The sequence below is a fragment of the Talpa occidentalis genome, unplaced genomic scaffold (genome assembly GCF_014898055.3).
Source record: "Talpa occidentalis isolate TD23 unplaced genomic scaffold, MPIMG_talOcc4v2.1, whole genome shotgun sequence".
Taxonomy (NCBI): Eukaryota; Metazoa; Chordata; class Mammalia; order Eulipotyphla; family Talpidae; genus Talpa; species Talpa occidentalis.
In genome coordinates this window covers 68,452,469-68,467,970 of record NW_026555331.1, presented here as the reverse complement: position 1 = coordinate 68,467,970, position 15,502 = coordinate 68,452,469, and the positions used below count along the sequence as shown (strand labels likewise).

The window sequence follows — 15,502 nt, the reverse complement described above, 5'->3', positions numbered from 1 at the left end:
TTTTCCAATGTAGAGAAGAAAATCTGACAGTTTCCCCCTTAGGCTTACACTAACATCTGAAAGGGACATCTTACCTAAGTTTCCACAGACTTCTATAGGCAAAGGACATGTTTTAAATCATAAACAGGATTATTACATAATATGGAAGACTACAGCAATAAACTAACCAGAAGTTTTCAGTTTACTACAAAATAGTACTACATTATTTATATATTTACACATAAAACCTTCTACCTTTTCACATCAACCACACACTAAATGAAACCTGAGGGAGGAAAGAACATAAAACAGTAAGAGGTCTACCAAAATTTATTTCCTATGTGGTTATAATTTTACTTGTAAAAGTATGGTTCACATGTTCTTCCCCCAGCTTTTATACTTGATTTAGGAAATTTCACTAAAAGTTCATGTCAGTTAGTAAAATGGAAAGTAAACATTATTCTTTGAAGAATATTTCCAAAATAAAATTTTCCATTTAGAGATGACTCACACTGCTAAATTGCATTGTACTCCCAACAATAAATTGTGCAATGAAAATTATTTGTGGGAAAATGTAGAGCACATGTGTCTGCATTTAGAACTTGAACACTTGCCCAAAATAACACCAGGATTCTAATCACTTACCTTAGTAGTGGTTTCCTTTGCTTGTGCATGTTGGAATATCTTCATCTTTAGATGGACAGATGATTTCCTTCACAGCAGGGACCTTGCCAACTTGCCCATATAATTCTTTTGATAAGCTGCTAGGAGATCAGGGTGACCTAGCCTTGCCCTGCAGCTTCCCTCTTAGACGGATAGTCTAGGTCTAGGAGCTGACTGAGAGTAGAAAAAACAACATTCCCCTTCAATACACTGTTGAGGTGGGGGCTGACAATTTGCACACCTAGTTTATCAAGTGTCACAGGATGCTGTCATTGAAATTTTAGACAATTATTCCAATGGAATAAGGGATTTCAAGGACACAAGAAAGAATCCTACCTTGTTCTCATACTCATCCAAAACCACCTGCCAAGTGAATCACAGAAACTTCTTTTTCTTAAAACACTTTGTCAAAATACACATTTTGAGTTTTCAGAGCTATGATTACTTTATTAAAACAAAGACAAAACTTCCACACTTTCCAATGGGAAGAAAACAATTTGTAGCTCCAAAATGCGACACCATTTAAAACTTTTATAAGTGATACTTAGGGTATTGAATTTTTAAATTAAAAGACTTTACCAAGAGTTTTCCCTCCCAAATGCATCAAACTCATGTCAGAATAAATAACAAAATCAAAGCCGAGTGTTAAGAGTAAGTGATTTTTTTTTCATTGAATGAAGCTTTAGAAAAATTTATAGGTTGAATAATCACTAAACATTTTATACAAGTTGTACCAGGTATGTTATACATAGAGCCTTCTTCTTAAATAATAACTTCTAATGCTGCGTTTGAAGCCATGTACATTTTACCCATGCCATTTCTAACTGATGCTAAATAACTGACAGCTTGATGATCTTTAAGCACTTATCTTCCACCATTTTAATGTTTGTCATGATAAAAAAATTGTTTCAAACTTAAAACTGTTGTAAGACTGCCATCTGAATTTTATTCAAATATTATGTCAAAATATTCAAATCATCTGGTAAGTATTCTGAAATAATGTTGACTAAATATTTACATATAGTAAAAATACTTCAAATATTCCATATGAAGATGAAGCAGAACTGCCTTCTACTGATAAAACTGATAGAATATAGAAGCATTCGAGTCTTCCAATGCAAATAAAATCATGTGAGAAATGAACCTGTAACTGAAAATAAAATTAGGCCATAAATCAATAAAATATTCTAAAATGCTAAAGACTATACTACCTCTGGATTTAAAACTTACACCTCAATTAAATTTGAGGAAAACACTAATCAACCCATTCATCCCTGCTTCCAACAGTTATTCACACCATAAGTGAGTATCATTAATGAACACAGTAGGTATGCTCTATAGTAAGAATGCTATAGTGTATATAACCACTTTAAGGGCACTCTTCAATTCTAAACTGAATGAAAAAAATGAATTAAAGCAAGGGGCCTCCCCAGTGGCGCAGCGGTTGAACGCTGGGTTGCAAAGCTGCCCGCGGCCTCTGCGGAGCCGGTTCGATCCCCGGCTGCTCCCCGGCTGCTCCCTGGCTGCTCCCTGGCCACCGGAGGAGGGTCCCACATGGCGCGCAGACCTCTCCTGCTGCCCGCTGCTCCCCTCAGCAGTGTACTTCGGTCCTTCTGCCTGCTCTGCTCCCCGCTCTGGCTCTGGTGAATTCTTTCACCCTCCCGCGCTTCTGACTGTACCCAGTGCTTGTATAAACAAACAAATAAATAAATAAATAAATAATGCATGCCTCTTTAAAAAAAAAAAATGAATTAAAAAAGCGCTACTTCAATTTCTGTACTGGGGCAGTGTTGCGAGGTTGTATTTCATTGTTAACAGCTTATTGCTGAGAAGAAATATTAGAATAAATTAGTGTTTACACAGCCACAGTTAAATCAGAACTAAATAAAAAGACCAGTCTAGCTCAGATTATAATTTCTCTAATTGTCAGCTTTTCCATCTGGGAAATGAGGACACCAAAATCACCTCTAGAAATAAGGATAAAGTACTTTAAATGGTAAATAGTACTGAAAGAATAGATGATACTGGGTGCTATCTTTTTAAATCTGTTTTCAATACTTCTATCATGACTCATCTATACAAACTATACAGAAACAATGGTCCTCTGTTCAAACAGAATGAAAATCTTCAATGAATTAGACTATGTTGTACTTATCTGGTTACTGATATTAAAGTATTTCCACAATCAGTTGCTGTATCCTTGGAGGAGAGGGGAAACAGGATCTATTGACCTATTTTCTTAAAAGAAAATGGAACACTCCAAAGCATGCATCCTAGGGAGTCAACTACATCCACATGCATATTATACAAACACATAAATGTAGCTATAAACAAACACTATACCAATTACCAAGTCATTTTCAAAGTATTTATAAGGTAAAGGTCTACAATTCAGGTTCCTTTACTGACTTACTCTTCCACAAGTAACTACAGCTGAAGAGATTATTTTGCTTACTGTCCCTCCACGAACATTAGCTTTTATCACTCGACATTCCCCAACCCTCTTCTTCAGGAAAGCCAGACACCTAGGGGCATTTAAGACCTAGGCCCAAAACAACTGTCTAGATCAGCATGAACTAGAAGACATCTGAAGAGTATGTGTGAAGAATAGAAACTATATGGGCCTCCCCGGTGGCGCAGTGGTTGAGCGCTGGGTTGCGAACCTGCCTGCAGCCTCTGCAGCGCTGGTTCGATCCCCGGCTGCTCCCTGGCCACCAGAGGAGGGTCCCACATGGCGCGCAGACCTCTCCTGCCACCCGCTGCTCCCCTCAGCAGTGTACTTCGGTCCTTCTGCCTGCTCTGCTCCCTGCTCTGGCTCTGGTGAATTCTCTCACCCTCCCACGCTTCTGACTGTACCCAGTGCTTGTATGCATGTATGTATCAATCAATCAATCAATCAATCAATAAATCTTAAAAAAAAAAAAAAGAATAGAAACTATGGAAAACAGGCCAAGTCCAGCCTGCTGCTTGTTTTTTTTAAAAGCAAGTGTTCCTATAACACTAGCACCTATGTCTATCTTCTGTGGAGGGTCTAGGGCTGCTTTGCACTACAATGGCAGGTTGAAGAGTTGAACAAAGACCATTTAGCATAGGAAACCTAAAATATTTACTATCTGGCCATTAGTGATAAAATTTGTATGTGTTTTACCAAACCCTGGATATCAAATGTCAGTTTTATAAGGAAATTTCTGTGAATGAAAAAATACCATAGGTATTAAAGGAACAAGTCACATGAGAACTGCCCTTTCCATCCCATCTCCTAGTGCAGTAAATTCAAAGTGGCCTCTCCAATTTAGTTCATTTGCTGACATAGGACTAACTCATGGCAAGTTTAAAGGTATCAATATATGCAATTATATTAAGGGTACTTTTTTTTTAAAAGAAGGAATACTATCTTCAAGACTCAGGAACCAGGCTTGCTTTGTGCACATTTCCAAAAACACACATTTCTTAAAAGGTCATTTTATATATTCTAGTGTTAATTAGTTTATGGGCTTTTTCCCCCATTTATTTGGAAGTTTACTATAACTGCCAACAGACATAAAGAAACATTGAAGGACATTTAAATCTTAAGTGATGTGACAATGCTTCTGAAAAAGGAACTGATAAAAAGATCCAAATCTACAGACTGGAAAGGTATTAGGTTTTAGCTATCTATACTTTCTGTGTTACACATAATCAAGGATAATCTGGTACTAAAGAATACATAGTAGCGATTTTCCTAAATTTACATTTTGTTAAGTAATATAAACTGATGACCTGTAAACAATTATATTTAATGTTTAGTAAAACTAGGAAATGGGATTTTTAAAATCACTTTCTACAGCAAGCTTTTTAAATTTAAAAATTTAAAATAAACATCTGCAAACATCTAGATTACAATACAATTAAAACCATGACAGTTAAGAAAACTAGTATCTTTATAATTTCTCACCAAAACCAAATCATACAAAGAAAACAAAAAGAATCCACTGACTTACTCATTAAATTTGACTAACTTCTCAACTCTCTTTGCAAAATGAAACATTTCCACAGTTTCTACTATACTTTGTATGCAAAATACTTTCACAATCTGAAATACATAACTAATATTTCACAATGCTACTTGAAAACCAAGTTAGATAACATTTCTAAAACTGCCTCATTTTTTCAGTCTAGTTTATTAATGTATGAATTTGTTTTCAAAATAAATTGCAACACTCAACAACTTTATATGTATTATAAAGTTTGATTATTTCAACAAAAATAACAAGGCCACTAGGTATTTTACAGAAACATTCAGATCAATCATATCATTATATTTTATAACTCATCATTATATGAATAATCATATTACATAGTAGTAACAAAGTAAAACTCAAAAAACACAAGCCAAGAAAATTTGATCTTCACACAAAAACATCCCAACAATTATTTAAATTTTACTAACACAGTAATGCTTTAAATTACATATTTTACTGTTTCCAGGGCCATACCCATTTGTCAGCAATAAACTTGAGCTCCGAAGACACTTGTATAAAGGTGCTTCAGTGATTCAACATTCTTCCTTGAGTTTGTTCTGCTCAATTAATGAACCAAAGTGGAATTATATGTGTTCATGTATTAATACATGAAATATATTACTACCTAATATACAAGACTTTACAATAGGCCTTAAATATTTGCTTTATTAATTACTTTTATATTTTCTTAGTTCAAATGCACTCAAAAGGTACTGCGCTGTATACACTGAATTTCAACATCAAAACAAATACTTAAAACAGTATGAACTCAATAAATTTAACAAAATTTTAGTTCTAATAAACAATATAAAAATATTTATGTCTACATCTTAAGCACTTACCATACTAATTTAAGGCAAGAAAAGGATGAAGATATGAAAGGATGTTAAAACTGAATCCAATTTCTGATAAAAATAACTGGTTACAAATTTTTATTTCTGTCAAACAATGTTGTTCTTGGAAATAGAATATGAACCAACACAGTAAGCACTTGAAAAATGATTCAAATTATGAATTAAATGTTACTTATAAAGAAAAGCATAAAAAAGATTCTGTCCGCAAACTGATACAGAAACTCAAGTGGTCTGCTCAAATCCATTGAATTATAGAATCAAATTAAGACCTGAGCATTTCCCAACTCATCCAAGCTTGCCTGAGGTTTTTAAAAAACAGTTACAGTCATACCTAAGACACAAGACCCCCTTCCCTCTGTAACACTGAGGATTTTGCTGAAGCATATCAGAGGATACACACAAACTTTGCAATGGCAAGGAAGAATGGATGAGAAGGGCAGGGAAGGAGGACAAGCAGCAGAGTATAAGGAAAAAGGAAAATACAGACCAGCAGACATTCACAGGTTCTGTGTCCCTTATGGTGACATAACCCAAGTCTACATTCTCTAGATAAAAAGCCTTCAACTCTGGTCCAGACTCCCCCCAGATTTCTCACCTCTATGGTCATGGCCAGGGTCTGGAGGTGAGTGAGGAAGGCCTACTCCCAATAAGCCAACAATGGCATTTATACTATAACTCTGTTAGAGTCTCTGGTTTTAGTTTGCAGTTCCTGTCTTTTTTAAGGCTCTTTCTCTTTGAAAATGACTAGTTGAGATATATAAATGCCCTCCAAATTTTATATAATTTCATAGAGCCACTGGACATTAGCATAAGCCCTTGTACTCTACAGTATTATCAGTGCTGAATTTTACACTATGCACCAGTCTACCCTGCCACCCAGAGGGCCAAAGCCTGTGAAGTGTTTCTTCTCCAGGAAAGTATGAGTTCAAAATAATTTCTAAAATGCAACCCCTACCACAAGATATACAATTTATTTCTATGATAATTTCTTCTAAATATATTAATCATTTTTAAGAAAGTATTTTATATACTAAAAGGTTAGACTACAATAAAGAGGGCAAAACTGTAAAATTACTATTCCAAAGGCATAAAACCAGTTCAAGAAAAGTATTCCAATGCCAAGCATCTTCATAGATTTCTTCAGAAAAGATACTTGCTTGTTTAATGAATATAACACCCTGCTAAAAAAAAGACAGCAGCATAAACTTCAGCAGTAAGTTATTTTTTATTATAGACTGATGTACAAAATTAAAATATAGAATAATTTCCCTAACTAGATTTTCTCTCGTTTTATGCCATATTGACTTTTGCTGTATTCAACTGAGGAATTCAGGATCAATAAACTAAATGTATTAAGGAACAGACAGTGTCAAACATACCTATTTATCAAGTGCTTTCAAACCAAAACTATAGATATGAATACTTACTTATCAAAGCTATCACTATTTTTGATGAAGCTCTCCAGCTTTTCCTTGGCATATTCCACCACATCTGAATGAAGCTCAATCCCATGATTTATTCCAAAAGGACCTGCAATTGTAGCAGCAGCATTTTTATAAAAAATATTAAAAAGATCATTACAGAGCTCTTTTAATTTTTGCTCATTTATCATAAGAGCACTTAAAGAAGACTTGAACTACATGGAGATCTATTAGCCCAAATTATAAGGTGAATGGATCCTATTCACATTTAATTGGGGGAAAAAAAAAAAAACTAAGTTCTACAGTTCTCTAACTTATCTGAAAAGACATCACCACAAAATTAATATTTCTATATAAAGATGGTTTTTTACTATAAATTCACCTCTGTTAAAAATTTAGCAATCCTAAAATGCCCCAAGACCATGGGTTCACATATATATTATAAATGTCTCATGGCACCCCACCACTACTCCCCAGGAAGTGTTAAATCCTTTGAGGGCCAAGGCCACAAACATTCTGCGCCTCTTGGGTCCCCACTGTGTAGCAGAAAGTGGTCCTCAGGCACATCCTGAAGAGCTTTTACTCTTCTATTCCAACAGACAACACACTTCTTACTCAGTATTTAACACACAGCCAAGGATGTGTGCCATTCCAGAAATCGGGAGTGAGTTTTCTCAGACCTACGACAATCTTGGGATGGCTCCTCTCCCCACCCTGGTGGTGGTTCACTGAGACTATGGACAGGATTTCAATTTCCTAAGGCTACTGTGCATGCTGCCTGACCCACGACGTGAAAGTAACAATCTAAATCTAGTTATACTTCAAGTTTCTGAACGTTTTCCACTCTATTTATTTGCTGTTTTTGAGATTGGTCTCTTAGTAAGTGTACATTTATTTTCTATGCCTCACATCTACTTAAATTTCTATATCTTGCACATATCTTAGGAACTACTTAGCATACTACTGAACATCATTAAAAATACTGTATCAGAGTTCTACCAAACTCCACAGTCATGAATTATCATATTTAAATGTTCAGAGGACAATCAAAAAGTGGCTTGTAATCTAGAAATGCCGAAACTATAAAAATTAAACCAAAATATTAGGTACTTTCTCCATCACTGCATTTAATGTTATTAAAAAAATTCTAATCACAAAGTATATTCAGACAAAAAGATTTAAAAAAAAAGTACTTGATGCATCTAATTTCAACAGATAGAACTAGCTTTCTTTATAGTGACCTTATACCTTTTAAAATAATTTGTTTTGACTGCTGCAATCTTAAATGTTTCTCTCATTTTTTGTTTCCATTAGCCTTCATCTAAAAAACTGGAATATCCCTCCAAGATCATTTCAAGACTCATAATTCCTTATTACCACAAACTGACTAAAACTAAATTTTTCCCCAAAAAATAAACAAAAGTGGCAAAAAAAAAAAAATTTGAAAAGCACAGTGATGTCCTCTTCTGATTTAGTACTAAAAGTTAATATTTTGAAAACTTTAATTTTCATAAATAAACAAAATGTCAGGAAAAAATAAAGTATTCCTCAATTTAGAAACTTTAAGACTACAATTATTTTATATTACATTCACAGTAAGGAAAATAGTTATAGGAAATGAATCTAACTTTCACTAAATATTGTTATTAAATATTGTTCATTAAAACATAAGACTTTGTCATCTTCATTTTTCATTAAGAATCTAGTTATACTAATTAACTATTTATTATGAAAAAACAAAACTAGGGCTACATGGACAAGACATCAATAAAAAAAGTTAACATTGCTAGAATTTGAAGTTTTCTATTAGGCCAAATGCAGAAGCATTATGAGAGGTGTTAAGAACCTAGAAATCAAGGTTTCTTGGCCAAAAGAGACAACACAGGCTGTTTGTCACTTAAAGACATCATTGTTTTTTCTTTCCTTTTACTTGCTTTCTGCTTATTCTCTAAAGCAAAGTGACTTTTAGAAATAAGCTTTACAAGAAAAAATCTTAAGAATGTTATATAACTTGTTTTTCCTATAACCTTGACACAAAATGACAATTTCATTAGCGTAAAAGATTTTTTGAACAGTTATCATTAATGCATACGTAGAATATACTACACATTAATTTCTAGTATAAAATATCACAACTTTAGAGATGGAATTGCTCAATTTTAAAATTACATGGATACTTTATGACTACTTAATATACTGAATATTAAATAACACTGAAAATAATCAATTAAAAAGAAAAATACATTAAAAAAGGCAGAAGTTAAACAGCAAAGTCACCAATATCTCAATATTTATTTAGAATGTGGTATACAATTAGAATACATCAAATGTAAAATAAAAATATAGTGCAATGCTGTTTATTACAACTCAGTTACATCTGTATTAAATGCAACAGAAAATTAAAACAGAAAACTGAAAAAGCATACATAGTTGCTTCCAAGGATAGGAACCAAAGTCCAGGGTGGAAAGGAGATATTTTCATCATTACACCCTATTGTCTGAAACATGATTTAACCACATGCCTATATTTTTTTTTCAATTAAAAATGGACTAATCAAAGAGATAGTGTAAGATTTTCAAATAAACTGAAAAACGTGACTGTGTGTATGTACAAACACACGGGGCTGTGAGAAATGTACAAGCTGTCAATGGATAAATGTAACAATATTCAAAAGAATGTGCTAACACCATCAAGCATAAAATTAATTTTGCATTCAATAGATTCCAATATTATTTTGTATTTGCAACTGATTTTTCTAAAACATTCAACAGTTGACTATTTTAATAGCTAAATATTAAAGAAAAAATAGAAGCATACACAGATGTTTAAGATAGTTAATAGAAAAACCTAGGTATCCTATATTAGAAATTACTTATAAGACTGACAATAGTCAAATTAGTAAGAGTACTAACAAGTAAATAAAATCTGAATATAATAAACTGTTTTTCTGATGTAGTAGTTGGATCTAGTTTATATATACTGTATATCAGGTAGTCAATAATCCAAGTTTATAAATGAAAGTCAATAATTATTAGTTAACTGTCAATTAACTATCAATGCAGTTATGTTTTTTTATTTGTACCTATGTTAACACCATGTAATTTCCAACACTGTAGCTTTTCTCCCTCCCCTCTCTGAAATCCTTAAATTGTTCACATGTAATATACAAGATAGAAACCTACTTGAGGAAGGCCAGGGAAATCTGAGATTCACATGACATCTTGAAGTTCTCAGTACCTTCAGTTTTTTGTGTAAAGCTATTTTATAAAATACAAGCCCAAGCAAAAGGTAAGTAATAACACACAACAAGACTAGCTCTAAAGGTGAACTAATTTGAGATCCATCATTTCAGTTGAGGATTTTGAAATCTAAACACTTGTGGAGTGGTGAGAAAGATTTAAACTCAGATGTCTTTCCAATCCTCCTCCTAATAGGTGTATCATGAGACCAATTATTTACCATTTGAAGCCTTTCCTAGATATAAAAAATGGGCCCTGAGAAACATGCCATTTGTCAAAGTGCTTCACACACAGCTAAGTAAAAGATGGGTAGGTATTCTTAACAATTACAATGTACCCTCTCTTTATATACAAGTGGTTAGTTGTAGACTATGAACTTCAAGTGGTTCTCAACTCTGACTGTGTATCAGAGTAACCTGGGAAGTTTTTAAAGTTCTTAATTCATTTTAATTAAAAATTTAATTTAACTGAAACTGTAAATGTCTGGATCCCATACCAGACATGTATCTCAAGGTGTCCAGGCTCTAAAGGGAAACCTAACATGCATTTGGGGTCTAACACACTAGCCATACTTTCCTAATTACCACAAAGCCCAACTGAAATGATTGCTAAAATGTCTTTGGACTATCCAAATTTCTGTTTCCATTGGTAAAGTGATATTGAGAGTTAGTTACTGAAATAAAAGCATTTTGCATAAAACTTAATAGTTACCACAAGAGGGAGCAGAGGAATCGGTTACTTAGTTTCTATGAAACTATTATGAAGTTCTTAATAAGAACTACAATATACATGTAAAAACATCATTCAGTAAGTTACAATATTACTAATGTTAGTCATACAAAATAAGGTGTCTCTCGCACACTGCAGAGGTGGCAGCGAGAGAGGGATCAGCAGGAGGGAGGGAGGAGCACAGGGGACTGAGGTGATGGTGCATTGGTGAAGGAAACTCTATGGGGACTACACCTGAGGGGGTGGGGGGAAGCAAATATTGCTTAAAAATGAACAATGATGTAAAAAATTTAAAAATAATAAAAGTGAAAAAAAAATTACTAAAATCCTAAAAAATAAAAAATAAAATAAAATAAACAAAATAAGGTGTCTAGGAATATTTATATGTAACTATGAGAACTCAAAAGACAGTAAAAGATAAAAAGGAGACAAAAATAGATTTCATTCTTTCTGGTGAATATCCCAAAGTATAATGTAGAGGATTAAAATAGTACAACGATAGACTAAGAGAGGAGGAGAAAAACGAATCAGCAAACGATCCAGTTATTATTAACTGGATACTAAGACAAATGATCTAATTGACACTTATAATTTATTCATCCTCTTACATCACATTAAAATAAGTACACTATAGGAAGACAGACACATTCAAACTTCTACTGAATCTTACCATGTTAATCACTCTCAAGCTAGCTGGATATATAAGACTAGACTTTTTCTTTAGGTTTAGGATGGGCCTCATACAGCAAATACTGAAATTTGCTAGAAAGGTCCAGTTCCCGTCCCTTGGATTCTTCTGTTTATGGGTATTAAATATTTGTTAATATAAGCTAAACCTTAGAAATATGTAACATGAAATTTCAAAGCATTGGCTTAAAAAGAATTACAGAGAACAGACCCAAGGCCCCATTTAAACTACACGTCTAAAAGGTCAAAATATGAAATACGGATCTAACAGTAAGATTATTTATATATTTTCACCCACGGTGATAATATTCAAATCTATTATGTTCAGAGCAACTTATGACTATCTTACACCTACTCTGGAACATCAAAATAGGCAGATTAAAATTTCTACCAACGCAAAAAAGTAAAAGAAAAAAGGTCTTCAACTGAGAATTAATGTTAATTTGTAGTTTCAGATCTTGATCCAAAATCTTTTTAATGCAATAATTTCACCTTAAGTCATTTTTACCAGTTCTTTCACTTCGTTTTTCTGAAGCACCTGTAGCTACTCTGGGACTAGTGTGATCAACTCACATAATATTTACTGAACTAAATGAAGAAAACAGTCCATAAAATTGACACAATGCTTCTGCTAGTTCAGAAATGACATGCATAACATCAAAGTAGGGGCTATGTCTTAAGCACTCTTGTATCCTAAGCAGCTGGCAAGTGTCAAATATAATATAGACTTTTAATAAAAATAATAAAGTATATTAATATAGAAGTGATCCATTTAAAAGGTTATAACTGAGACTAAAGCAGATGATGTATACAAAGCATAAAATGTTTTTATTTTTCATGTTTTGATAAAAAAATGGCATAAAATCATAAATACATGCTAAATCTACTTTATTATTATCATGGATAAGGCATTCCTCAGAGGCAAATCTTACAATAAGTGCATTCCAATTAAAATAATTTAGTTGTTTGATACAATCTAGAATGCAAGCATTTTCTTTATGTACCTATGAAAATTCTAACTTCATCTGTCAACCCTATGAACATCATGTATTATGCAAAAACTCTCCAGCTCCATAAAGTTATTATTCAGTGAGGAGACAACTAGAGAAAATGGAGGTGAGAGGAGAGAAGAATCTTTTTAAGAATAACTTAATTCTTTTGGATTTTTTGACCCTATTAATAGATTATGTATTCTGCAAAATATAATTAAACAGAAGAGAAACTTCTGTTCCAGTGTCTGCCTTGAGTAGCTAAGCTGAAAAAAATCCTTTCACCAAGATGGGAAACATGACTTGTAGACAATAGGGGGAAAAAAAAAAGAGTAACTTGAATACACGTTGAACTTTTGGAAATCTATGCACACAGAAGGAAAAAAAAAACATGCAGTAAGCATTGCATATTTGAACATCCAGTTTATTAACACAGCTCAGAAGATTAAGAATGTTCAGAGCTCAGCAGACATAAAAAGGATAGAGAATTTATTTACAATAGCAACATAGTTATTTGAAATCCAAGGGGATCTTGGGAGGCCAAGGTGGATGGACTCACCCTGCAGGAGTCACACCCAAAGAGAATGTAAAGATAGCTTCCAAAAGAGATCAAGATCTCCAGCAGTTCTGCCAACTCAAGTAAACTGATAGCTCTAATTAGACATTCAGTCTAACATTCAACTTAATCTAGGGTATACTGTGTGAGAGAAAGATAATTCTGTAGGTGCCAGGTCCTAAACTGGAAGAGAGATTTCACAAATTATGTGACATAAATTCAGAAAACTTCAGTAATTTCCTGAAATAGTTGATTTTCATTATTTGTGGGCGTTTATGCTCTACTAAGTCCAAAATACTTAATTAGCAAATACCAAAGCATTGCTACCCTAGTATTTACTAGGGTAAATACTAAAAACACACGTGTGTACACGTAACTAACTTAAACAGAGCATAATCTTAAATCCTAAATACTCATCCTGGTAGAGTCTATTTTACTTATAAAAAAAGGAAATGAGCATCAGAAGTGCTAAGTGATTTGCCTGAAGCCATCCCACTAACATATCCCCCAGAGCTGGAGTTTCATACATTGCCCTGCTTCTTCACTCTCCATTCTCTGGCCATCTCTGCAAGATCGCTGAAACAATAAAGCATTTAGTCATTTTCCTTTCCAGCTGGTAACATACTTATCAGGTAACTTATTTTGATTGCTCCTTTGTGCATATATACAAACGACCTCAAAATATTGATGTGAGTTACTAATTATCTTAGTAAGTAGGCAAATTTGCAAATGTATGGATCAACTATTTTTGGTACATGGATAATCCACTTTGGACAAGAGCTACTCTCAAAGGTAAAAACTCAAAAGTGCTCAGAGAACCACCTAAGACTTTTTACACCAGAAGGAATTACTTCACAGCTCTTAAGAATGAGGCACTATAACCAGAAGAAACTTCTATTAAAACTGTGTAAAATTTCTGAAACCTATACTTTCATAATATTTGAAAATTTTATTAGTTATCTGCTATCCTGTAATAGCAGTTAACATCCATAAACAAGACCACATGTGTTTTGATTTCAGACAGTAGTAGCAATGAAGGAAATGTTGATAGTAATGTCTTCTACCACACAATCAGAAGTGACGGGAAAAAAAAACCACCTTAAGAAACAAGAGCGATGGTGACTCAATACAGGGTATGTGTGTAGAAAAAGATGCACAGAAGCCTAAGTAGGACTAAGAAGTAACAGTTTAAACTGTTACTTTACTGATTAGCTTTACTGATTTCAGAAAATGTGATTAGCCTTAATGAAATTTTTTTAACACTTGAATACAGATTTGCTCAGAGCCCAAAATAAAATACATATTACGAACAGTCTTTACAATTCCTAAAAAGCAAACAAAACCTCTCCCACCCCAACCATCCTTCCAAAAAATAGGACGGAGGGAAGAGGAAAACACAGCTTAATGCAGAAAACAAATCAACCTGAAAAAAAGCTAGAAATAAGCATAATGTGTTAAATTTTACCAAAAGAAGTGAGGGAAAAGGAAGATAATCAGTCTAGTTCTCCAGAATTCCTTGACCTTAAGTGAGTTTTCTAAGAGCATGAAAAAAAAAAAAAAAAAAAGTAAAGCAATTATGCCTTCTAATAAAGGGCTTGTATCCCATCCCATCAACAATTTATTCAAAAATAGGGACAAGACATGAAGAGATAATTCATCAAAGATACAGGAATGACTAAAAAGCACAGGAATATTTATCTTCCATATCATTAGAGAAAGGCAAGTTTTTAACTTTTCATGATTTTATCGTAAACCACTTTATACCCACTCAAATGTCTATTAAATAAGTGACCATGTGGATAAATGCAAGCCTCATAAATTATAGTTGTGCTAACTACATAAAAGTAGTACAGCCACTTTAGAGAAGTTTGTCAATTTCTTGAAAAGTTAAATGCACACACAGATGAGCCAATTCCACTCACAGAAATTAAAATGTATGTCCATACAAAAATGTATACATGAATGTTCATAGCAGCATATTCATAATGGCCAAAAAGTAGTAACCCAAATGTCCATGAAGTGGAAAATGGATAAAATATAGTATATCCATAGAATGGAGTTATCATTCAGCTATAAAAAGGACGAACCTACTAATTCATGCTATGTTATGAACTCAACATCAAACTTAATGGTAAGTAAAGAAACCACAAAGACCATGTATGGCATGATTCCATTTTTATGAAATACACAGAAAAAGTAAATCTAGGACAAAAAGTAGCTAAGTGGTTGCTAGGGATGGAGTGAGGAAGGGGATTGGATACACCTAGGCATAAGGGACTCTTTCTGGGGATTATGGTAATGTTTGCACAACTTTTTCAAATTTACTAATAGTTACAATGGTGAACTTTATGGTATATAAATTATCTCAGGCTTGGGGAGGGGA

At 33.5% G+C, this 15,502-nt stretch overlaps 1 protein-coding gene across 5 annotated transcripts in view; it reads right to left on the bottom strand.

Annotated features, from left to right (window-relative positions):
- PCMTD1 (protein-L-isoaspartate (D-aspartate) O-methyltransferase domain containing 1) overlaps nucleotides 1-15,502 on the bottom strand; it is a 77,393-nt gene that overhangs the window by 22,229 nt on the left and 39,662 nt on the right. For 4 of the 5 annotated variants that reach the window (XM_054692268.1, XM_037506731.2, XM_054692270.1 and 1 more), the window contains one exon: nucleotides 6,925-7,027. In XM_054692268.1, the coding sequence (XP_054548243.1) occupies nucleotides 6,925-7,027 (103 nt within the window). Of the gene's footprint in view, nucleotides 1-624; nucleotides 817-6,924; nucleotides 7,028-15,502 lie in introns of those variants that run through there. The other variant, XM_037506724.2, reaches the window with a different exon arrangement.